Source organism: Lepisma saccharinum, chromosome 5 (genome assembly GCF_977018435.1).
Source record: "Lepisma saccharinum chromosome 5, izLepSacc3.1, whole genome shotgun sequence".
NCBI lineage: Eukaryota > Metazoa > Arthropoda > Insecta > Zygentoma > Lepismatidae > Lepisma > Lepisma saccharinum.
In genome coordinates, this window is record NC_139233.1 from 52,585,881 (window position 1) to 52,611,385 (window position 25,505).

Below are 25,505 nucleotides of genomic sequence, written 5' to 3' on the forward strand. Positions count from 1 at the left end.
TATTTGTTACCTTCGAATTCTTGCATAATAGTGTAATCGGCCCTGAATACCACAGTGCTCCTGGCAAATGGTGTCTTACTTCTTACCTTCCTTGGTTTGCAGGATATGTGGGTCTTTCAAATCATTCGGGCCACATTCTACAATGTAATTAAGCATTTATTAGACACATAGCTACACATATTATTTTGTATCTTCTGATCCCATTGCAGTCCCAGAATGATTTTTTCATATGTTTTAGAGTATGGCATGAGGGACCAAATATATTTTTTTCACGAATTTTGGTGATGACATGTTTTGAGATATTCAAGATCAAAGGTCAAGGTCACGTGACAAAATTATATTTTTATCGAAAGGTGGGCTTGTTATATATCACTGGAAAGCTTGTTCAATTCTCTGTACAATAAACTTTATTTGAGCTTTCTAGGTGAAATAGTGGCGGAGGTACAGCACATTTAGTATAGCTAAGCAGGCTCAAAAAGGGCAATTTATGCAAATTTTGACCTTGAATAATTTAACAATTACAAGATGCACGAGACTCAAAATTTTCATAGTTACTAAGTTCCATGCATACTTTCAACTTCCCAAATTTCATGAAAATCGGAGATGGTCAGGTTGAAAATTGCACATATCTGTGTTGATTTGGCATGGAATGACTCGAAAGTAGAAAAAGGTGTGTTTTGTTACCTGTTTATCCCCCATCGCTTTTTCTAGCTGTATAGATTTAATCGAAATACGAGGGTCACTATTTATATTTTGAGCTTAACAATGAAAAAACAGGAATTTGGCATTGAAAACTGCTTTATTGTTTTTCGAAGTATTCTCCTTTATGGTCAATACACTTTTGAATTCGTTCGAACCATTTGTCAAAGCAGTTTTTCCAATCTTCTTGAGACACCTCCATAATATGGTTTTTGAACGCATCAACGGTATCTTCCGCCGACGAAAATCGTTGTCCACGCAATTTATTCTTGACATTCGGGAACAAGAAGAAGTCATTGGGTGCCAAATCAGGACTGTACGGCAGATGACCCATCAATTCGATTTTTTGACTGTTCATAAAGTCGGTTGTTAGACGAGATGTGTGACAGCTGGCATTGTCTTGATGAAGAATGATCCGACGGCATTTGTTTGTTTTCCGTATTTGACCGAAGACCTCTGGCAAACAAATTGTTGTGTACCATTCAGAGTTGACCGTTCTACGTTCCTCTAAAGGCACAGTTGCCACATGACCAGTTTTCCCGAAAAAAACAGGCGACCATTTGTTTCGATGTGCATCGAGCGCGAACAACTTTTGTTGGATTGGGTTCATCTTGAAACACCCATACAGTCGACTGCTGTTTACGATCCGGCTCATATGCATATATCAATGATTCGTCACCTGTTACAATCTAATATACGTCTTTTGAAGCACCACGATTGTATTTATTGAGCATTGGTTTGAACCAATTGACGCGAGCATCTTTTTGAGTTTTTGTCAAATTGTGTGGGATCCAATGAGAACATACCTTTCTCACAGCTAAATGATCATGTAATATTTTATATATGCTGGTGGAACTAATGCCTATGGTTGCCTCAATCTCACAGTATGTCACATGATGATCTTGCAGTATTAGGTTTTGCACAGCATCAATGTTTTCTTGAACAACAACTGATTTTGGATGACCTTCGCGAATCTCGTCGGTGAGCGAATGGCGGCCATGATTAAATTCGTTATACCAGCGTTTCACAGTGGCAAAGGATGGGGCTTCATCGCCAAATGTGGAAGTAAGTTGATCGATGCACTCTTGTCTTGATAATCCACGTCGAAAATCGTAAAAAATCATCGCACGAAAATGTTCACGAGTTAATTCCATTTTATTATTGTCGCGCAATCTCCAAGGCAACATAAACAACACAAATGAAACTATTGACAAAACATTTGAAGTATGTTATGGTCAATAATGCCAGACGATTCCGTGCAAACGTCAAATCGCATCTAACTTCAATCAGTGTTGCCAAGGCTCAAAATATAAATAGTGACCCTCGTATCACAATTTAATCTATCTCCCTTTTTTGAAAATTGGGCACACTATACCTTCATTCCATTGAGTTGGTAACTTTTCGTCATTCCATACACTTAATATCAGCTTGTGCAACTTCTGTTTCAATGTTCTCCCTCCATTTTTAATAAATTCTGGAAGGATGCTGTCTGATCCTGCAACTTTATTTGTTTTTAGATTTTGTATTATGTGGGTCATTTCATTTCACGATAGAGCATGTAGTTCTTGTTGATTATTGTCATTTTGTACTATTGGTGCCTGCATACTTGTTGTTACATAATTATTAAGAATCTTTCTAAAGTATTCCTTCCATCTATTTAGGACTAGTGCTTTTTCTGAGATGATGTTACCTTCTGTAACTTTACACACATCATTGGCGATATTGTTTACTGTTGTTTAAAGGATCGGATCTCTTTGAAAAATTTTCTTGTCTCCTTTTTCTTATCTCGCGTGTTCAGATTCTTTATTAATGTATATATCCTCCGCTAATGCTTTATGAAAAACATCTGTTCTAATTCCTATTCCAGTGTTAATAATCCGAAGGTTTAAAAAACTAATTTCATCATTTTCCATTTCCTCCTTAGTGAACTTAATGCAATCTTCCTGTTCCCCCAATATTTGAAACATCCTATTTAAACCTTCTTCCTCACCAATTATTAGTGCGTCGTCAACATACCTCCCAAAATATTTGACCTCCCCTTTCACTTGTTCCACTGCTGCCTTCTCAATATAATGTATATACTGGATACAATCCCGGAAATCAGGTTCCCCATAGCTAATCCTTCCTTTGCATATAAATCTTGTCATTAAAACTAAAGTATTTATATCCGGTGCACAAATGAAACCACCTGACATACTCCCATGCAATTACAACGTTTAATCCTTTTTCCATTAGCCATTGTTGCAAGCAGTCAGCTGCTTTATCCCTAGGTATGCTCGGGTATAAATTAACCACGTCGAAGCTCATACTCCTATCCTTAGTTGATATTTCTAGTTTCTCTAATTCTTTCTTCACCTCCCAAGAGTTCTTAACACTATACTCATGCGTTTTCCCCTACTTCTTTAATTTGTGTTACTAGTTTTTTAGCCAAATGATACCCGGGATGCGAATACATCGGGATTATAGGCCTTAGAGATGATGGGAACCTGGATGAAATGTGGATAAAAATGTTTAAAAGATGGGAATAATAAAATAGGATTTCATATCACGCCAGACGTAATCCACGCTGCTCAGGTGACCCGTGATTTCGATTTGGAAATGACGTAGCTTGGCAAAGGGAAGGGGAGCTGTTGGAGGGGAAGGGAAACAAGGAACTTAATCCATTCTGCAAGAAAGCATACCGGACACCACACGGGTGAAAGAGGAGAGTGTGTTTTTTAACGTTTTAAGTTTTTAAAGTTTGGTTTTTAACACGTAATGGGGATTTATAATAAAAGGATTGGGCGTGAAAGTTTTATCGAAACTGTGGAAAGTTTTTAACAGTCTTCTTTCACCATAGTGAAACCTATCTCCTTAGTCCTTGTTTTACACCAAGTTGACGCAGCAAAATGCAATAGCGACAGCCAAGGAAAGAACCTGAACAAGGGAGCAGTCAACTCCCGAAACGTTGTTTTATAAACAATACATACTCACAAATCGTAAGTATACTGTTTTTGGTATTTTATTAAATACGTAATTTGACGCTAAGAAAACACACTGCTACTATATTTTTATTCTCTTTGGTCTTTCTTCTTCACGTTGTTCTTATTTTCAAGCAAATAAAAAATTCCAACATACAATCGACTTCTATTATCAGGATTTCATTAACAATAATTTACTTACAGCATCATCTGGCAATTTTTCTATCCTTTCCCAGTCAATAGATGGGCCCTCTTCCTGCAGAAATCTTCTAAACAGCCTGATGAATCCTTCAAATTGCTTATTAACTGCCTGAAACATCAAATAATGCACAGTTTAACAAGACTAGCGTACACACAAGAAAGCAGTATACACAATATATTTTGAAAAAACAAATATCAAAAAGTTACATGCACAAATGTGTTATTTTTTATGAGAACAAAAATAATTCCTGCTACCTAACACATTAAGATTACCCATAGCAAATCTAAATCTTTCCAATTCAATTTTGCCAGGTGATAGTAAATCATACTATATTTAAAACCAATTATTTTCTTCAATGTGCTTTCCTTGATGAACTCACTCATGCAAAAGTTCAAGAGACACTACATATTGTTAAGTAAGTAGTGATGGTGCAAGAAAAAATGAGTGGGGAGGCAGAGGTGGGTAGGGTGGGAACATTTTCTGCAGAGGTGGGGATAGTCAAATTTAATATACCTCTAAATACTACACAAAAATGTGTGTATGGGCTAAAAAAATATTATGTAGGTTTTCTTGTTTGTTGGGGGCAGACTCTCAACTGATGGATCTGCCCCTCTGCTCCTCTTTTAGCACCATCAGTGAATATGAGAAACTTTACAGAAACTTGCAAATGCTATTTTGCTCTCTACAGGGGCTAAGCATTTATGAATGGATAATCAATTGCACAAAAAATATCAACATCACGTCAACAGAATGAGTCAATAGATAATAATTTCAACATATATGGTGCTCTGCTTGAGAAAGGGGGGGGGGGAGATACCTGATGGGATTACTTAAACATTTTACATGGTAAAGGGAGTCCAATAAAACCTTGGTTGCAGGGCTGGTCTTAAAATGTAATTGGCCTATGTCAATGTAAATATGCCATCTCCTTCCATATTTTTTTCTGTGTACGAGTTGTGTATTGTGAATGTGATACATTCTTAATTACAGAGAAGTGCATCCCTACTGCCCATTTTCATACTACTGCCTGATCTAAAGGAAGTTTACATGAATAAGAAAATTTACACCTGTCTTCAATTATATTTACGGCATGATATTTGTTTAAAAATATTTCTGCAATATGTCTCAAAAATTACATTAAATTTAAACTAATATTTTAAACAGCCCTCTCTTAAATATTCATCATTTATTGGCTTTTTCCAGACTCCCTCTACCCATCTTTCAGTATCCAGGGCACATGCCCTCACTGTCCCTACTTAGAAAAGGTAGCAGAACACATTCTACATGAAGCGGAAATGTTCCTTCAGATTTTGAGAACATTGTATCCTTCCACATTAGCAAGCACTGCTTGCTCTGCCTCTCCTTAGCTCCCAAGGAGTCTGCAGAAAAGTGGTTATGAACTGATGCTTTAGAGCATTTAGTATGTAATATTACTCTGCAAAAATAAAAATAGAAGAAATAAAGGAGTTCCACTCACATCTTTCCTATCTTCTGGCAGCACTTTGACGAGCCTCTCCAATTCATAATTAAGTCTTACTTGAGCATCTCTCTTGGTGATTTCTTTGAATTCCCTTGTGGCTGATGGGGACCTCTGATGACGAAGCTAGAAATAAAGCAATTGTTTATGAAAGAATTGAAAAATAATGCCAGAGTCTTCAGCAATAAATCATTCTAATGTAATTGGATATAAAAGTGGTTAACATATTACAGGAACACTATCAGTTACCTGGTATTATGGATGGAGGGAGCTAAAACAAGTCCCTATTCATATCTGGTGAAAAATACACAGATGTAAAAAGTGCAGACAGCCTGAAGCAAACCTGGTGGTTGACCATGTACAAGATGTCCAACAATAAACTTTCGCATTTTGTCAGTTTGTTATTTAAAATAAAAGGTGGTCCACACTGGAACAAGCTATGAAGGCATAGAGGGGAAGGGGGTGAAGGCAGGATCCGTCACATTCACATTCTACCATTTGTGGAGGTGATGTGATCAACACCACTCTCTGGTCACCTTTAACCCCCAGTAGCCATTTATTACAGAATGGTTGAAATCCAGAGCCACTTCATGTAGGGCAATTGTGGGGAAAATTCCAAACGCAGTTCACTCACTCCGGGAAATAACCCAGGTCGCCCACATGACAGCCAGATGCCTTCATACAGTTCATAATAGCACAATTAATAATATGTATCTTGTTTCCTTACAAGGATTTCTTAGTCATCTGAAAGGTTGGATAGGAGGCCGGTGTGACATTCTCTTTCAGCTAGTCCAAATGTGAGATTGTAGATGTACACAGCATACCTTGGCCTGTAACGGACTCCAGAGAGAAAGTAAGGAGATGTTTAATCGGGTCCAGTTAAACTATCTACAACACTCTCCACTTCCCCTCTCTCTCTATCCCAGAGTTTTAATAATCAAACAGTTATTACCAGCATACATCAATATTATGACGTTTCATCTTACAGGGGCATCCAAGAAACTCCTATAAAGAAACTATGCTGACAAAATACAAAAGTTAATTTTAGGTTGCCCATTTAGAAAAAAAAAAGTACTACTGCCTGTAACAAAAGGAAAAGTAATTTGAAGAAGGCCATATAAATAACAGAAGGAATGTATCATTGTGGACATGGACAACAAAAATGTTTTATTTACTTTTGTACACTTCTGTTCACAAAAAGTGTCACACTCGTTTGAGTTGAAGTCCAGCTTCGTGGCCGGAAGTACAGCCGAAGTAAGTGTTCGGAAAGCAGCAGTGTTGCTTACTATCAATCAATTTAACCATATGCAGGACATTTTGTATCTCTCAGACTCAAAGAAAAGGGCTAACGGAAAGATTGCAGCGTAAATATTAATTAACTGGATTTTCCACATTTACAATCAAAGCAATGTAAATGTGAAATATTTCTGAAATTTATTTGGAAAAGAAACACTTTTTTTATGTTCATAACGAAGTAGTTATCACAATTCGTTAGAATGTGAGGACCCCGGGTTCGAATTTTGTCCTGAGCTTGGGTGTTCATCGTCGCAAGTAGCCGAAAATGGAAGAAAAGCAACACTAAATAACGAAAAGGAAAAAATGCAATAAGAATAAGCGAGATAGAAATAGTGCTGTTGCAATTCCTGAAAATGAATGCAAAAAAAAAAAAAATATTTTGGAAATAGTGTTATCCTAGTCCAGGAGAAGGCTTGAAGAATAAATAAACCCCTTTCCCATACACTTTGGCAAACAGAATCGCAAAGTTGGCACTGAATATGAGATGGGAAAAATAATAGAAATGTTAAAGGAAGAAGAGTTTATGCCACAGCCAGTGGAACACATGAGAGAAAATATCCCCACCCCCCACTAGAAAGAAATTTTGGTAGATAATTTTAGTTAAAAGTAGTTGTTTTTTTTTTAATTCTTAGTAATAACTCCTGCAACCGGATCAAATGATATTTCTTGACGTTTACAAAATTACATATTTAGAAGAGAGTGTTGATCCAAACACTTAACTCGTGCACTATGAAATAACTCAAACAGCTAATCATCCAAAATACATATTTTACAGCTCTATTCTAAGTGGCATATGAGTGATGTTTAGGTAAATAATTGTAGTTACTGATTAATTCTGTTTGTTTCTGATAATAACATCTACAATCTGTGCACGTCTTGACATTAATTTGGACCAGGCTTTCTTTCTTTCCCATCTGAAAATTACTCTTAAGGTGCGAGCATTCATCGAGTGGGTCACTTGTAAATATCTATCTATGTATAAAACTAGGAGAGTGACACGTGAATGACGGAACATCTTAAAATACATCTGCTGATGTTCCTCACAACTTACTCATTTAATTTCAGTGGTTTTCTTCTTGAGAATATTAACGGTGTGTTTTATCACACAGCAATTTTCAATTTTAGCACTTGTTTTAAATATCATGGCTTAGCAGCAACTAAAAAAAATAATTTCAAGTCGTCTCAAGTAACAGTCACGTTCTCTGAATGAGTAATAGTTTCAATACATATTTTCTTATTGGCACGCAAACAATAACAAAGTTTCAGGCTGCAATTGGTGTGACGAGAATAAAATACATTATGTAGCACCCATTTGGTAAGAAAAAAGATTTTGGAGACACGAGGACTCGAACCTCGGATTTCAGCTTACAAATCTGGCCTTTAACCGATATGGCCACAAGCCACAATGAAGAAACCAAGCTATTCGAGTAATTTATCCACAAGATTGCATCTTTTCAAGTCCAGCTCGAAATTTTGATGTCGCTTCTTGCTAATTACATTAATTTGAAAGCAATACCCTTCATCAGATAGGGTTTATATGTTGTACACATTGCTGACAAAATACAAGTGAAGCTTGTGCATGAAAATTAATGAAGACTTCGGGAAATTGTCCTTTTGTAGAAGGTTAGTGTTTGCAACCCTAAATGATAATCGTTCTCTAGTTTCCGTCAATATAGCGGATTCTGCTATGTGACAACGAATCTCATTAACCAGAGAGAGGGAGAGGGAGAGAGAGAGAGAGAGAGAGAGAGAGAGAGAGAGACACACACACACACACACACACACACAGTGAGAGTGTGTGTGTGTGTGTGTGTGTCTCTCTCTCTCTCTCTCTCTCTCTCTCTCTCTCTCTCTAACACTATTTATTTCAAAATGAAGAGTCATTATTCTGGAATCTACGGAGACATTCATTCATTCGTTAAGAATTTTACGAGAGTCACAATTCTATTTTTGTGATCCATTACGAAACCAACGTGCATGTGTAAAACAAGTAAAGCCGCGACAATTTTTTATTTTACAAAAATTCAATTTACTGTTAAAGTTAAATGAGAGGAGAACCACTGACTTATTTTTAATAGCCTGGATGACTGATGTGGGGGGGGGGGTACTTCCTCTCATGTGCTCCACTGGCTGTGGCATAAACTCTTCTTCCTTTAGGATTTCTATTATTTTTCCCATCACATATTCAGTGCCAACTTTGCGATTCTGTTTGGCAAAGTGTATGGGGAAGGGGTTTATTTATTCTTCAAGCTTTCTCCTGGACTAGGATAACACTATTTCCAAAATTATTTTTTTTGCATTCATTTTCAGGAATTGCAACAGCACTATTTATGTCTCGCTTATTCTTATTGCATTTTTTCCTTTTCGTTATTTAGTGTTGCTTTTCTTCCATTTTCGGCTACTTGCGACGATGAACACCCAAGCTCAGGACAAAATTCGAACCCCGGGTCCTCACATTCTAACGAATTGTGATACATTACTTTGATTGTAAACATGGAAAATCCAGTTAATTAATATTTACACTGCAATCTTTCCGTTAGCCCTTTTCTTTGAGTCTGAGAAGGACAAAATTCCCTGCATATGGTTAAATTGGTTGATAGTAAGCTACACTGCTGCTTTCCGAACACTTACTTCGGCTGTACTTCCAGCCAGGAAGCTGGACTTCCAACTCAAACGAGTGTGCCACTTTTTGTGAACAGAAGTGTACCAGAAGTGAAAAATTAGGAAACAAGGCATTATGATGTAGTATAAGGTGTTATGTCCTAATATTTGTGACATAAATATAAAAACAAACAGAATTATACATCTCAAGAGTGGAACTTCATAAATAAGTATATTCAAACTTATAACAATGTGGAATACATTTTCAAAACTTAAAATCATACATCAAGATACATAAACAAGGTGCATAATCGTTACCATGCACAGACTATTACATTGGCTATAGCTGCCAGTTTACCATGTACAATAATGCATTTTATAGTATATATCAATCTTCTCCCCTTCCATAAAAGACAAACTTATGAGGGGTAAAATACTCTTTGGCTTTTTACTCTTTGAGATTTCCTTCTTCCCATCGAACTATGTCCTAGACCAAAACTATTCCCTTGCTTCTTAGATGAACTGGTTCCTAGACAAAGATTACTTCCTCCCTTCGAAGAGGAACTGGTTCCTGGACCAAGTCTGCTCGCATCCTTCGAATATGAGCTACTTTCTTGCTTCGGAGACGAACTGTGAGCATTGTGTTCTTCACTGTCACTTAGTTCCTGCCGATGCATTTCATTTTTAATTGGAGGATATAAATATGCATGATATGCACTATCATCATATTACTGAGGTCTTTCTGATGGATTTGAATCTCCTCCCGTTTCATGAAGAATCTTTAAACATGAATAATGTACATTTCTGTATGTACCACTTTCTACATCTCTCACTTTATACACAGCAAAACTGCATATTTCAATAATTTCTCCTTTCCGATATATCTCTTTTCAGGGCAGTAATACTTTACTTCCAATTGAGAATTTTTCACATTCATAATGGACATTTTTAGTGTCATCTTTAATGATTATATTACTTGCAGTGTCTTAAAAAAATATTAATGAACTTGGAGATGTTCCAGTTGATGGCAATGGAGTATTGTTATGCCAGTGGATTACTGTACGCAGCAGTGGTTTTACTTCAGTATTTAATTTCTAACATCCCCCTTTGGAATATCTCCTATGAGGGTTAAATACCTTTTCACGGTATTAACCGTTCTCTCAGTTAAACCGTTCCCCGAAGGTTTATATGGACATGAGTGCTTTAACTCAATGCCCAACCTCTGACAGAACATCTTAAATTATTCACTTGCCAAGGGTTGTCTACGAGGGTGAATCAAATATGAACGAGCCTTGATTGGCTAAGTGTCGGAATGGGTAGCAGGGTGTGATTGGGCATGTGCGGCTGGTAGGTGGGGCTGTCATGAGTCAGGAACCAGAACAGCCGGCATGTCGCATGCTCACATGCTTCGTTTAGTAGCTCTCACGATGAGTGAGTAGTGTGTGCCAGTGTCTGTTGCGCAATGCATAATCATCAAGTTCCTCACCCAGGAAAACGTCAAACCGGCAGAAATTTACCGGAGACTGCAGGCCCAGTTTGGGAATGGTACCCTCTCATGGGCAAGAGTGAAGGTGTGGTGTACGGAATTCCAACAAGGCCGTGAACGTGTTGCAAATGAAGTGCACCCCCGTCATCCTCGCACCAGTGTGATGAATGACAACATGGCTCGTGTTCGTGAGCTTGTCGAACAGGATCGCCGAGTCACTGTGAAGCAAATTGCAACAGAATTTGGTGTGAGCTATGGAAGTGTCCAATCAATCATCACAAAGCACTTGGGCTTCCGCAAAATCACAGCTCGGTGGGTTCCCAAGCTGCTGAATGTTGCTCAAAAAGATGACAGAGTTCGCATTGCTCGCCAGCTTCACACTCGTTTTGGCATGGAAGGGGAAGCGTTTTTGCATCGCATCGTTACCTATGACGAGACATGGGTGCATCATTACACCCCAGCATCCAAGCGTGCCAGCATGGAGTTTTGAGGAAAGGCGAAGGAAACCCCGTGAAGGCCAAAGTTCGGTTGTCTGTGGGGAAGGTGTTGGCCACGGTGTTTTGGGACTGGAGGGGGATCCTACTGGTGGATTTCTTACACGAACGTCGGACCATCAATGTACCCTACTACTGCGGCCTCCTGGATCAAGTTAAGGTGCTTATCGACGCAAACAACGAGGCTGTCCCATCCACCATGTCTTGTTCCTCCACGACAATGCCAGACCCCATACAGCAGGTGTTACGTGGCAGAAATTGGTGGAAATGCACTGGGAACCACTTTCACATCCACCATACAGCCCAGACCTTTCACCGTGTGATTTTCACCTGTTTGGACCCCTCAAAGAAGCACTTGGGGCGAGCGATTTGCAACCAACGATCAGGTGGAAACCTTTGTGCACAACTGGTTGGCTACACGCCCAGCTTCATTCTACGAGAACGGCATCAAGAACCTACCACAACGTTGGGAAAAATGTATCACTAAGGGCAGAGACTATGTAGAAAAATAGGATGTGGCAATGTCTCTGTTTCCTTCAATAAATTTTGTTTCTCCGGACAAGGCTCGTTCATATTTGATTCACCCTCGTACTATCTGAAACTAACTCTCAAGGTTGTCTACTATCTGAAACTAACTCTTTTGGAGAACCAAGTATGTAAAATTGGCTTTTTAAATGTCTAATAGCTTCCTGAGCCGTTAAATTAGAACATTGTCAAACATTCAAAAATGTTGTGTCAGCATCAACACACAACAGGAATAAAGAACCTTTGAAATAGAAATGATCGACATGTACACGTTCCATGGGTTGTGATGTCTGTGTCCATGATATAAATTGCCCTCTTTCTGAAGCTCTTGCATTCGTCTGACACGCATCACAATCTCTGACAAACCTTTCAATGTCAGAAGTCATTTTAGACCACCAAACTAACTCTCTGCAAATCTGTTTTAATCTCACTATGCCACTGTGCAGAACATGAATTTGAGTCAGAATCTTGCATCGCAGTGCCTCTGGCAATACAATTCTATTTACTCACATCAACAATCTATCTTCTGTTGACAGTTCCAGACGTTTCCTCCATAAAGCTACTGCTTCCTCATTGATTTGTGAATCAATTCCTCTTGACCAACCATTCTTGACGTAAATTATTACTTTAGACAACAAACTATCACTTTTTGTATGCTCCTTGACCTGTGATATGCATAATGGTTGTAACTTTTGTTCTAGATCTGCATATGCCATCAAAACAAAATCCAATTGCAATTCATCAGGCAGTGGTAATCTTGACAAAGCATCTGCTATTAGAACCTTCTTAGAATACACTATTTCGTAATTCAGAGATGCCATAAATATTTTCCACCTCTGCAATGTGCATTGTGTTGCATTGGCACAGGTGTATTTGAATCAAGCAATGATTTGGCAGTCGTTGAATCAGTGTATATTGTAACTTTTTGACCTGCCAGATATAAGTAAAAATGCTTAACTGAAGAAACAATGGCTAATGCCTCCTTCTCCCTGACAGTAATTTTTCTGAGCAGGTGAAAGTAACTACCCGTTTATAGGATTATTTCTTTTGAAGGATCGAAAGGAATTATAGCAGGTGTCTGAACAATCTTATCTTTAACAGCCTTAAATTCCGATACACATTGATTAGTCCACAACCATTTTTCGCCTTTCCTCAGAAGTCGATATAGGTGTGGTATTGTAGATGACAAGTTGTGTAGAAAACTGCTTGGAAATGCAACCATCCCTTAAAAACTTTATAATTGTACCTTATCCTTTGGCTCGGGACTTTCTAAAATAGCACACACATGCTTTTCAGTTGGTGTAATACCATTTGCCGTAAAAGTCTTCCTAAGTAAATCACTTCTTGCAATAGGAATTCAGATTTACTTAAATTGACTTTAACATTACAATCTTTAAAACGTTCCAGAACTTGTTTTGTTTTTAGGAAACATTCTTGTAGACTATCTCCCGAAATGATAACATCATCAATAAATGCTGCAACTCTTTCCAATCCTGTTAAAATTGAATCAATTACCTGTTGGAAAAGCTGAGACAAAACATTTGTACCAAATGGTAAACGTTGCATTCTGTACAAGTGAGAATCATAATTTAAACACAATATGTTTTGTGAGTGTGGAAGCAAACTTACTTGTAAAAATGCTGAAAGTAAATCAAGCCTGGTGTAGTGCTTTCCTATTTTAACTTTTTGTAAAATATCAGGAAATCTGGTAGAGGATACACTAAACCATCAGTTTGAAAATTGACCGTTTTAGAGTAATCTACACAGATACATATAGAATTATTTGACTTTTTTCTGGCACAATATGACTAGCCCATTCTCAATGTTCTATTGGAGCTATTATATTTTGCTTACACATATTATCTATTTCTAGCTTTATTTGATCTCGTAAAGAATATGCTATTCTGTACACTTTCCTGAACACAGGCCTGGCATTCTTCTGTAAAGGTATTGATACTTTGAAATCTTTAGTGGGTGTACTAATATCCTCATTAAACAAGTCTGCAAAAGATGTCAGCAATTGTGAACAACAGTCTTCAATGTTCATTTGTTCTAAATTACTTGAATTATCTACGTCAGCCTTATGTTTGTTCAAAATCATGGCTTTGCTATTTTGCCCTTCCACATTTGATGTTTGTGACCAATCACCCATTTCATCAATCTTCTGTTGATGTACCTTTGGAGTATACATCATGCTTGAATGCTAAATTTTCGAACAAGCATCTGGTAGCGAATCTTTTGATTCCAGACCTAAGCAAGCATGTGTAGAATCTTCCTTTTGAACGTAATCAATTTCAGGAAACTCATTTAGAAGTTTGTGCGCCAATCACCAAATAATATGTTCATTCCAGCTTTATCAATTAATATATTTGTATTGATCTTATCGCCAACAATAAAAGGCATCATGTACATTTTGCCATGATAGTACAGTTGTAAGCTTTAATTGGCCTAATAAACACAATCTTTCACCTGATATCGACGTATATGAATTTAATAATTGACTCAGTGTGAAGTTGCCTATAAGATTAGTTAACAAATCTTTGGAAATGAAATTAGCAAAGCTACCAGAATCAACAATAGCTTTTAACGATTGGTCTTGTACTGTAAAGTTAACGTACAAAGGTAAACGTTCATTTCGCAATGAAATTTGATCAGGTGCATTATTCTGCAAATTAGAAATAGATAGTTTGCTTTTTTATTGTATATTTGTTGCACGTTTGTAGTTAAGAAGGTATATGTACTATTTTCTTGCACAGAGAATAAGCTATTTTGAGAATTGCATTCTCCATAACCATTGCCTTTGGTATCTAAATTACTGTTTCTAATTTCACAATTTCCCTTACTATACATAGTAGATAAATTGACTGCAGGTCCGTTCCATTGTTTATTTCTTTCGAAACATGCAGCCAATAAATGTCCTTTCTTCTTACAGAAACTGCAAGTAGCATTGAATGCAGGACAGTTCTCTTTGAATGTACAACCTAACCTTGCACAATGCTTACATTTTGTATCATTTGCCTGATTTTGCCGTGATACAAATTTTTGGCTAAATGCAGTATGAGGTTTAGATTGTGGCATTCCTTTGTATGCCTTATGTGTTCCGAATCTTCATTCTCTTGTGTTGTTTTGCTGATTCTTTGAAAAATGAGCTTTAGGAAACAAATTGTTTGTACTGAATCTACGTGAGCCTTGTATTTGTTTACTTGCATCTACCAAAAAACTATTTGGGTTTACTTTATTTGTACGTATTATTTCATGTTGAAGTACTACATCACAAACCTGCTGGGCATGTCTGACAGTAATCTATCTTTTAGTATACTGTCGGGTAGTCCGAACACGAGTTTTTCTAACCTGCTGGGCATGTCTGACAGTAATCTATCTTTTAGTATACTGTCGGGTAGTCCGAACACGGGTTTTTCTCTAAGACGTGTGTCTAATTCATCTGTTTTAAACTCACAAGTTATTGCAGCAACTTTTAAACGATCTATGTATGATGTAGCTGTCTCACCTCGCTCTTGCTTTATTTGCATAAAAGCAAATCGTTGAATCCATTTATTAACTTGTGGTGCATATATTTTTCTTAATGTAGCAAAGAGTTCCTCCAAGGTGCAATCTTGTGGATCCTTTGGACTTAATCTGTGTTCCAGCTCTTGATATGGTAAGTTACCGATTACAGGAACAAGAGTAAATACTCGTTTCCTTTCTTGTACATCGTTGGCTTCAACAAAAGCCTTGAATCTTTTAATATATGAATTTATATCCCGGCTTGGGTCATAAGCCTCAAATGCAGGTATAAAACTTATGTGCTTTTCCATATTGTTCAACTTGGACTTAATTACTATAATTCTACTTACAGTAGTAATTATTTATCTTCTTTAATCCTAGTCGGCATTTTGTTATGTCCTAATATTTATGACAAACATAAAAACATGAACATACATCTCAAGAGTGGAACTTTATAAATAAGTATATTCAAACTCATAACAAGGTGGAATACATTTTCAAAACTTAAAATCATACATCAAGATACATAAACAAGGTGCATAATCGTTACTATACACAGACTATTACATTGGCCATAGCTGCCAGTTTACCATGTACAATAGATGGAAATGTTTACATTATTGTCTCAGTATATTTTCCACCAAATTCAAAAATTGAAACATATCATGATTTTTTTGTAAAATTTGAAGATGCAATTAATTTCAACACTTATAATATTATACTTATTGGTGATTTTAATCTACCCCTTGTAACTGGTCCAGATTATGATCTATTGGAAGGTGATCGTATTTGTTTAGCATTAGCAAATTTTCTTTCTATGTTTAATCTCCATTCTTTCAATAGTATTAGGAATGGCAATGGAAGAACCTTAGATTTAATATTAACTAATTTAACTAATATTAATGTCATTAGATCTACTGATACGATTGTACCTGAAGATTACCATCACCCTGCATTGATTGTCGAAATTGTAAATTCTTTTATAAAATTCAGAGAAAAGATCAGTGGCTTATAATTATTAAAAAGCAATAATAAGAACCTTAAAGAACAAAGAATATTATAGGAAAAGAAAGAACTTATCCTATTATAACAACATTATGTTTATAGAGACACGTAGGAATTTAAAGAGTATGATAAGTAAAGCATACAAGTCTTATTTGAGAAATGTTGAAGAAAATATCACTGATAACTCAAAGATGTTCTGGAATTTCATTAAAAAACAAAAAGAGAAATTTAAGTAAACAGAAACAAACGACTTATGAAGCCCAAAATCTTGAGTCCAGCAAGGAAATTGCCGATTCCTATGCTAAGTATTTTAACAGTGTGTATTCCTCTTCTCCTTCATCATATTCAATTCCTGAACCTTCCTATTCTGAGGTAACTCATTGTCTTAACATTCACTCAGTAACTAATGATGATTATAACGAATCTGTAAAAAAATTAAAATCGAGTAAATCTAGTGGTGCGGATCAAATTCCTACTTATATATTTAAAGCTTGCGCTGACCTATTATGCATACCACTTTGTCATATATTTAATCAGATATTAAAAACCCAAATATTTCCCGATATTTTGAAAATTAGTAAAGTAGTCCCCATTTTTAAATCTGGTAATGCTTGTGATGTAAAAAACTATCGACCTATATCTCTCATTTCCGCTCCGTCTAAGATATTTGAACAAATTATTTATAAAAAAATATTTAACCATGTCAAACCATTTATAACTACAGAGCAACATGGGTTTTACCCGAACAGAAGTACTACAACTAACTTGATCACATTAACCCAATTTGTTTTTGACTCATTTAATGAGGGATCCCCAGTAGATGTAATATATATTGATTTTGCCAAAGCTTTTGACAAATTAGACCACTCAATTTTGCTTCAGAAATTATCAAACTTTGGTTTTTCCATAAGTTTATTAAAACTAGTAGCTTCCTATTTAAGTAATCGAACCCAATTTGTAACATATAATCAGGTAACCTCGTTTCCGTTTATTGTGCACTCTGGCATACCACAGGGTTCAAATTTGGGCCCCTTATTTTTTCTATTATATATTAATGACTTACCACGAACAATTAAATACTCCAAGTGCTTATTGTTTGCCGATGATGTAAAAATATACAAGAGAGTAAATCATGAGACTGACTGTCTAGCTCTCCAGTCCGATTTAAATAATTGTTACATTTGGTCACAAACAAATAAGCTTTCTTTTAATGTCAATAAATGCTTTGTACTTTCTTTTGCTCGACGACATATGAGATACACTCACAAATATATAATTAACAGTAATTATTTAAGTAGAAAAAGCATTACCAAGGATTTAGGAATATGGTTAAACAACAAACTCACCTTTGATACTCATATTGAAAAAGTAGTTAACGACTCTTATAAAATGCTTGGCTTTGTTTTAAGAAACTCCAAAGATTTATTTAATATCAACTCTTTAGTATATTTATTTAATAATCTTGTACGAGCAAAATTAGAATACGGGAGTACGGTATGGAACCCATATATCTCATGCCATATCAATAAAATTGAAAAAATTCAGAATAAATTTTTACGACATATTTACTACAAAAAATACAAGAGATCTTCAGATGCAGATCGCATCTCCTATGTTAAATTACTAAATGAATTCTCATGTGATTCACTTCAACGAAGATGCGAAACGGCTGACCATATATTCCTCTACAAACTTATCAATGGTATACTTGAGTGTGAAAATCTTTTACAGTTGATAAACTTTAACGTCAATTATAAGGTATTAAGAGTAAGACAACCATTTTACTGCAATAAATCAAACACAAAATTCCATCAAAATTCTACAATCATTAGATTATTAAGTAAACATAATAATATTGCCTCGAATGGAATTGATTAGGATTTTGCTTTTAATATTAAAAACTATCTATATAGTTTAAACAACATATTAGATATAATATACAAATAAAACAGATCCAATTCTAGAGTGATATATTTATAGTCTCAAATACAATTTATAGTGTTTTAAATTTTGTATACATATAAACGAATTCAAATTTGAACTTTTGCTTTGTATTGATTATTCCTGTTTTTTATTTAAATAGTGGTATTCGTATAATTTCTTTATTATTCCCAAGCTTTTTTAGTGTGTTACTTGTTTATGTTTTGTTTCTTCTGTCCTTTAGTTTTCTCCTCTGTTTAAAATTTGTAATATGTATATGTATGTAATTTTTTGTATTTGTGTAACTTTTGTATTTGCATAACTTTTTGTATTCGAATTTATCTAAGGTTTTGTGTAATAATTACTATGTGTTTGTATCATGTATTACATATTTATGTAAATTATATTGTATATAGCAAATTGTAATGCCTATTGTAATTGGAGCATTCGCTCTGTTATAGGCGACTGGTTAATAAATAAATAAATAAATAAATAATGCATCTTATAGTATATATCATAAGGATTGTAAAGAAACCAAGAAGTCGCAAGTCTTGAATGTAAGTCAAAAATAAATTAGTAGTCTGCATAGCATGCCTGCATCTGAATAAAAACTTTTCTGAGTGGTCTACAACACCATATCTTGGATCCAAGAATCTGGCAGTAACACAGGAAGGGGAGGAATGGAGAAAACTGGAGGTTCGTCAAGTTTTTAAAACAAAGTTGAGTTTTTTTTTATAAATGTGGAAACACTCCAATCAAACAAACATTGATGCATAATAAAGGAGAGGCCTCCCTGATGGTACAGTGGTAGCATCGTCACCTTGTAATCAAGGGGTTCCAGGTACGATACCCAGTGGAGGCACATAGTGGTTCGGATCCCACTTTAAACCGTAGGTCCAGTCCCAATTAGCCTTACTGTGCATAAAGTAGACTTAAAACACCAATTCAAACAAAAGAAAGAAAGGAGAGGGAAAAAAACTCGTTAGGGGTGTCACCAACATGGTGACCAGCTTGATTCAATTAGTAGTTGTTTATGTGGTGTACGAGGGTCACTATTTATATTTTGAGCCTAACAATGAAAAAACAGGAATTTGGCATTGAAAACTGCTTTATTGTTTTTCGAAGTATTCTCCTTTAAGGTCAATACACTTTGCATTCGTTTGAACCATTTGTCAAAGCAGTTTTTCCAAGCTTCTTGAGACACCTCCATAATATGGTTTTTGAACGCATCAACGGCGTCTTCCGCCGACGAAAATCGTTGTCCACGCAATTTATTCTTGACATTCGGGAACAAGAAGAAGTCATTGGGTGCCAAATCAGGACTGTACGGCGGATGCCCATCAATTCGATTTTTTGACTGTTCATAAAGTCGGTTCTTAGACGAGATGTGTGACAGCTGGCATTGTCTTGATGAAGAATGATCCGACGGCGTTTGTTTGTTTTCCGTATTTGACCGAAGACCTCTGGCAAACAAATTGTTGTGTACCATTCAGAGTTGACCGTTCTACGTTCCTCTAAAGGCACAGTTGCCACATGACCAGTTTTCCCGAAAAAACAGGCGACCATTTGTTTCGATGTGCTTCGAGCGCGAACAACTTTTGTTGGATTGGGTTCATCTTGAAACACCCATACAGTCGACTGCTGTTTACGTTCCGGCTCATATGCATATATCCATGATTTGTCACCTGTTACAATCTTATATACGTCTTTTGAAGCACCACGATTGTATTTATTGAGCATTTGTTTGCACCAATTGATGCGAGCGTCTTTTTGAGTTTTTTGTCAAATTGTGTGGGATCCAACGAGAACAGCTAAATGATCATGTAATATTTTATATATGCTGGTGGAACTAATGCCTATGGTTGCCTCAATATCACAGTATGTCACATGACGATCTTGCAGTATTAGGTTTTGCACAGCATCAATGTTTTCTTGAACAACTGATTTTGGACAACCTTCGCGAATCTCGTCGGTGAGCGAATGGCGGCCATGATTAAATTCGTTATACCAGCGTTTCACAGTGGCAAAGGATGGGGCTTCATCGCCAAATGTGGAAGTAAGTTGATCGATGCACTCTTGTCTTGATAATCCACGTCGAAAATCGTAAAAAATCATCGCACGAAAATGTTCACGAGTTAATTCCATTTTATTGTTGTTGCGCAATCTCCAAGGCAACATAAACAACACAAATGAAGCTATTGACAAAACATTTGAAGTACGTTATGGTCAATAATGCCAGACGATTCCGTGCAAACGTCAAATCGCGCCTAACTTCAATCAGTGTTGCCAAGGCTCAAAATATAAATAGTGACCCTCGTACATTGAAATCTCTTGCAATAATACTACACGATCAGAACAATCTCCACTGGCTTTCCATGTGGTAATATCCATTGTGGTATTTCAATTTGAATTTCCAGTAACTACTTTTGAAGCAACAAGTACCAAAAATTAATACAGAAACCAGAAATGGAAATTCCCCCTCATCGCCTTCGAACACCACTCTGGTAATATCATTCGGCCACATCATGCAAAGAAATAATTTCGGGTTTGAGCAGTATAAAGGTTAAAGTTATGTTGAAATTAGGCACACTAATATTTTTTTCAACTCAGCCCATTTTGAAATGTAATACGACCTCTCTTCCATTTTTAGAAAAAATGAAGTTTTCTCCAAAATTGTGAACTTCAAGATGGCCGCCATATTAGCAACATCTGCCCCGTCCTTTTCCTATATTATGTATAGAGGTGTATTGTATGGTTCTTGTTTGCCCTGCCCGTATTTGTTTCAGATGGATGTTTTCCACATTTATGGACCATCGTGTAGTTTAAAACAAACATGCTGGTACCTTATACAGTCACGCGCCCTTGGGGTTGTAATGATCCCATTGAAAGTATACACCAAGCACATAGCCAGGGGGAGGGCTAAGGAGCTGAAGCCCCCCCGCCCCCGAAATCCTACAACTTGAAATACCTAATTTAAATAGGGTACAGTGGTAATTAATTTTACTTCCTTATCAGGATTAAACATCTTGTATAATAATTTGTAATATTGTAAGATACTGAGAAATTCATCTTCAGGGCTTCTACCCCCCCCCCTACACACACACAAACTTTTTCGCCTTTAGATGCCGGCTGCTGATAAGAGAGGAGTCCCGCCCAAAAATAAAATCCTGGCTAGGGGCCTGGTATGCAAGTTTGTTACAACCCAGAAACGTCCGTTGATGTGTCTTGGAACACTTCTTTTAAAAAACGGGTATTGAAAATGACCTCCAGCATCCAACCACTTCTGTACCTGTAGCAATTAAAAGAGCTGTACAGGAACCTTTTCTCCGTTTAAGTTATTCGAGGTGTTCCATTGATTTCCATCTAGTTCAAACTAGCATCCCTTTCGATGGTATCCTGCGACGTTGTTAGCTCGTGAATTTTATTATCTATTTCGAGAGATGGGGTGGGGGTGCTGGATATTTTATGTTGTAATAGTGCTTGCTATTGCAAGCACGTGCAGAAGATTACTTGCCAGAGAGAGGAAATGTACTAAAGTCAAAGGGGTTTGTAAAATTGTTGTTTTATCACACCTTCTTTAACAACTACAGGGTGTCCCAAAAGTCTGGAATCATAGGAAGTTTTATAAAAGCTGTTCGAAATTACTCCCGCTACTCTTAACACGCAGATTCAGTCGATGCTGCAATCTCATTAATACTCGGTTGATGATGGAGTAATCAATTTGCTGACAAGCGTGCCTGATTCTGTATGTCGGACGCTGCTGATCACACATCCTCTCAGCGTAAACCATGGCATTGAAGTGCCAAAGATAAAAGTGGTGTCAGGTCTGGATTTCACGGAGGGCATTCAACATTTTCACACCCATCTATCCAGTGGAAATTGGTGATCAATTATTCTCGCAGAACAGTGGCACATAAGCCGGGTGTATGAAACTCATTACGATTAAAGACTTTTGGGACACCCTGTACAATAAAAACTTCCTTCCAAATCAATGTTCGCAATTTTTTGTCCTCCGAACAAATTCACGAATACTGTAGTAAGAGCAGGTGTGTATTTCTGTGGCGAACAGGAATTTAAAAAGGGGGCACATTTCTTTTCTAGTGTGAGCTGCATTTTTCATCGCTGTCCTATCAATTTTGACCGGTCGCGAACTTGAGGGTGAATAATAATAGTAATAATTTAAAAAAGTCTAAATAGATGAGACAAGTAAAACGAACAACCGTATCTCACCCGGTTCTCGACCTTAGGACCCAAGTAAAGCGAACAGCCGTATCTAAGCCGGTACTCGACCTTAGGACCCTTATCTGTGAGATCGTGAGTCGAAAACTCAATGTTCTCTGGTGCCGATGCGGCTTTGGGCCAATGTACTCTGTGCTCTATGGAAATTAACTACATTTTCACAATAATACTTTCCGAGTGACAGTTCTTCCTAATAATAGTCCCGTGTGTTCGCCAATTTTTCTTGGCTGCCGTACAGCATGCTGCTTCCTGATGACGGCGTGGAAATCGGTCACGTGGCCAAATGCCACATAGGCTGACTATTACGTAAAACTGCTTCGTTCAAGGTTTCCTTCTACATACAGCACGTTGCACTGATACCAGATAGCGTGACGCAAGTAACAGTACAGACATGTCATGAAGCCTTCAATTACACACAATGACAAATCCTTTAGTATTAGGAGGTTGTAATCTGCGACCAGTCCCGCTCTTACGCTCATTATCATTATACGCAACTGCTCTGCACAGGCGTATAATTAGCGCAATTGTCTTTAGTCACCTGTCCCCCATGTAGTACACCCTGGACTGCAGACTAACGAGGCTCTGGCGTATGGACCCACGGCCGGCAGTGGCGACGATTAGGGGGACAGTCCCTGTTCACTTTTCGCCACTTTTTGCCCCCGCACTATGGCCTCTAATTGCGACTGTTCTTTCATCAATTTCACATCACCATTCATTCTCATCTTCGCAATTAGCCAAAAATGGCAGAAAAACATAGTAATATCAATCACAGACAGATCAAGAATTTCTTTTCTTGGGGGCACAGCTGGTACGGAAACACCTGTACATTTATGTCCAAGACTATTACAAGTAGCATAAAAGTTGCAGTAAATTCCAATCAACAGAATATCTTGGAGGAGCTGCATGTTAAGGTACTTCAGGTTCAATGTCCTAAATTTGTTACCAAAAAAATATAACAACTCTTCAGCTGTACAGTGGATACTCCTATTTATATTCATCATTATTCCTCGGCTATTCTGTGACTGGCAGAATTCATGTCAGCCACAGTGTCAAGCAAGGACCCTGATGTTGGGGAGAGACGATGAGGTTTTTTAGGTTTCTGCTCATTGGTGGCGATAAGGGCTAACAGACCCGCAATACAGAGGGGGAGAAAAGATAAACAGAGCTCCTTAAACAGTTGGTTCCTTACCATAGTCATCAAGGAAGTTTGTTTGCTCTATGGAATTTAATATAAAAATTAATACGAATCTTAAATGACGCTGTAATCCAAGACATCAATTAGGATGTTCATATTTGTTTGTTCAGTGTCAAACATTTTTGACCGACAAAAAGTTTACGATTATAACAATGTAAAAAATATTTTGTGGAATAATCTACGAAACTGTACAATGATTACACGCACAGTGACGCAAGTCTCTCCTTTGCACAGCAAGTAGAGTGGGAGGTAGAGTCCAAGATCAATGTTTTAGTGTAAGTGTAGAACCATTACTTTTTTTTCGATTTTCTTGCATATTAATGCTAGTCTACTCGTTATATTTTTACCTGTGTAAAAATCTAGCGTACCGGAAACAAAAGAAAAAGGTACAAAAATCCGAATAGTGGGTTTTGGGAATATTTTCTTGGCTACCTGATTGGTGGCGTTTTCTTTATACGTATGTTGAAGGTGTGTATCTGCAATAGAGCAAAATGACATTCGGGCTGTATGTTGGAAAGATGGTAAACAAATAAACATTAGAATCCAACGTTTATTATTTTGCTGGGTGTTCCTAAGTTTACAATATTTATGATTAATACAAAAATAAAAATGTGAAACACATGAAAGCTAAGAAGTACATAAAAAAAAACTAATTTTCATACATATTTTTTCCAGAGTTATTGGAAAAAGTAGGTAAAGAACAAAAATAAGTTTGTGAACAAACTGCCAAGCACAATCTTGGAGTTTTTTTATTGTAAATCCTCAGTTTCTAGTGAGAAGGATGTACCTGCATAGCCTGACACAGTTTCTTGATGTCTGGTTGTGCACTTGAAACTTTCAAGCGCAGATTCGACTCCAAATTTAGTCTATTTCAGTACTGTTTTTTTAGGTACGTCATGGATGAAAAACCACTCTCATATAAGTATGTAGTGGAGAAAGGGATCAGAAACTTTATTGCGCGGTCAGCGATATGAGGAAAATCGTCCTCTCTTCCAACCAAAAGTCTGTCAAAGATGTTCTCTTCAAAGTGGATTTCAGAGTTTCATCGGTTCATTAACTTCTTCGTCCTCCTTCGTTGAAAAGAAGTCTGGTGGTCTGGAATCCTCCACGGCAGAAAAAAGGATCTCGTATCCAGAAATCACTGTCTTAAGTATTCGCCCGAGTATTTAATCAAAAAGGAAAATTAAATCTATGAGGTCTGCTCTACACACCTGCAGCAAATGTGTTGTTGTATGGGTATTCTCGACATTTCTCTTCCGCGCTGATCGCGTACCCCTTCGGATCGTTCACGTACCCCTGGGGGTATGCGTATCACAGTTTGAGAACCACTGTCTTAGTAAATTCTGCGGGGGAGGCAAAAATCAGTTTCTACACCACCGAGTGCTGATGTGTATTAACGTTATCAAAGTCTAAACGTTATCTGTAATCAAGATGCCCCAGATTTGACTTCAGTTGACTGTACATTTCACTGGCAAGAAGATCGAGTATCGATTAACCTATACATGTATGTCCTAAACTTTTCCATCTTTTTTTCTTCCCTTTTTATTTATTCTTTGTCGGTCTGGTAAAGAATATTATTGCATGCTTCTATAATATGTTTCTCCCCCTTTTTTCCTTAGGATAATACATAATGATAATCTTTTTGGGTATGTGCTCCCCGCCAATGCTTTTACTTCTAGTGGTACTGGGTTCGATCTCCGACGGTAATTCCGAAACGTAGTTTTTCTCCCTTCAAGGTGAAGACAAATGGACAGCAATACGAATATATGGGTAACGATCTAATATAGTGGTTCTTCACCTGTGGCCCGAGAAGCCTTGGCATCTTACAAGCACTTATACTTTTTGTAAATATTAGAAGAAAATAAGATCGTCAGTTATTCAATAGACCTATTTTTAAGTAAA

The 25,505-nt window shown here is 37.0% G+C and overlaps 1 protein-coding gene across 4 annotated transcripts in view; it reads right to left on the minus strand.

Moving 5' to 3' along the window:
* Window positions 1–25,505, minus strand: part of UGP (UDP-glucose pyrophosphorylase) — a 130,828-nt gene that overhangs the window by 27,618 nt on the left and 77,705 nt on the right. For all 4 annotated transcript variants that reach the window (XM_083122551.1, XM_083122549.1, XM_083122552.1 and 1 more), the window contains exons 2-3: window positions 5,339–5,464; window positions 3,862–3,969 (exon numbers count right to left, since the gene is read on the minus strand). In XM_083122551.1, coding sequence (XP_082978677.1) covers window positions 3,862–3,969; window positions 5,339–5,464 — 234 coding nt within the window. The remainder of the gene's footprint in view (window positions 1–3,861; window positions 3,970–5,338; window positions 5,465–25,505) is intronic.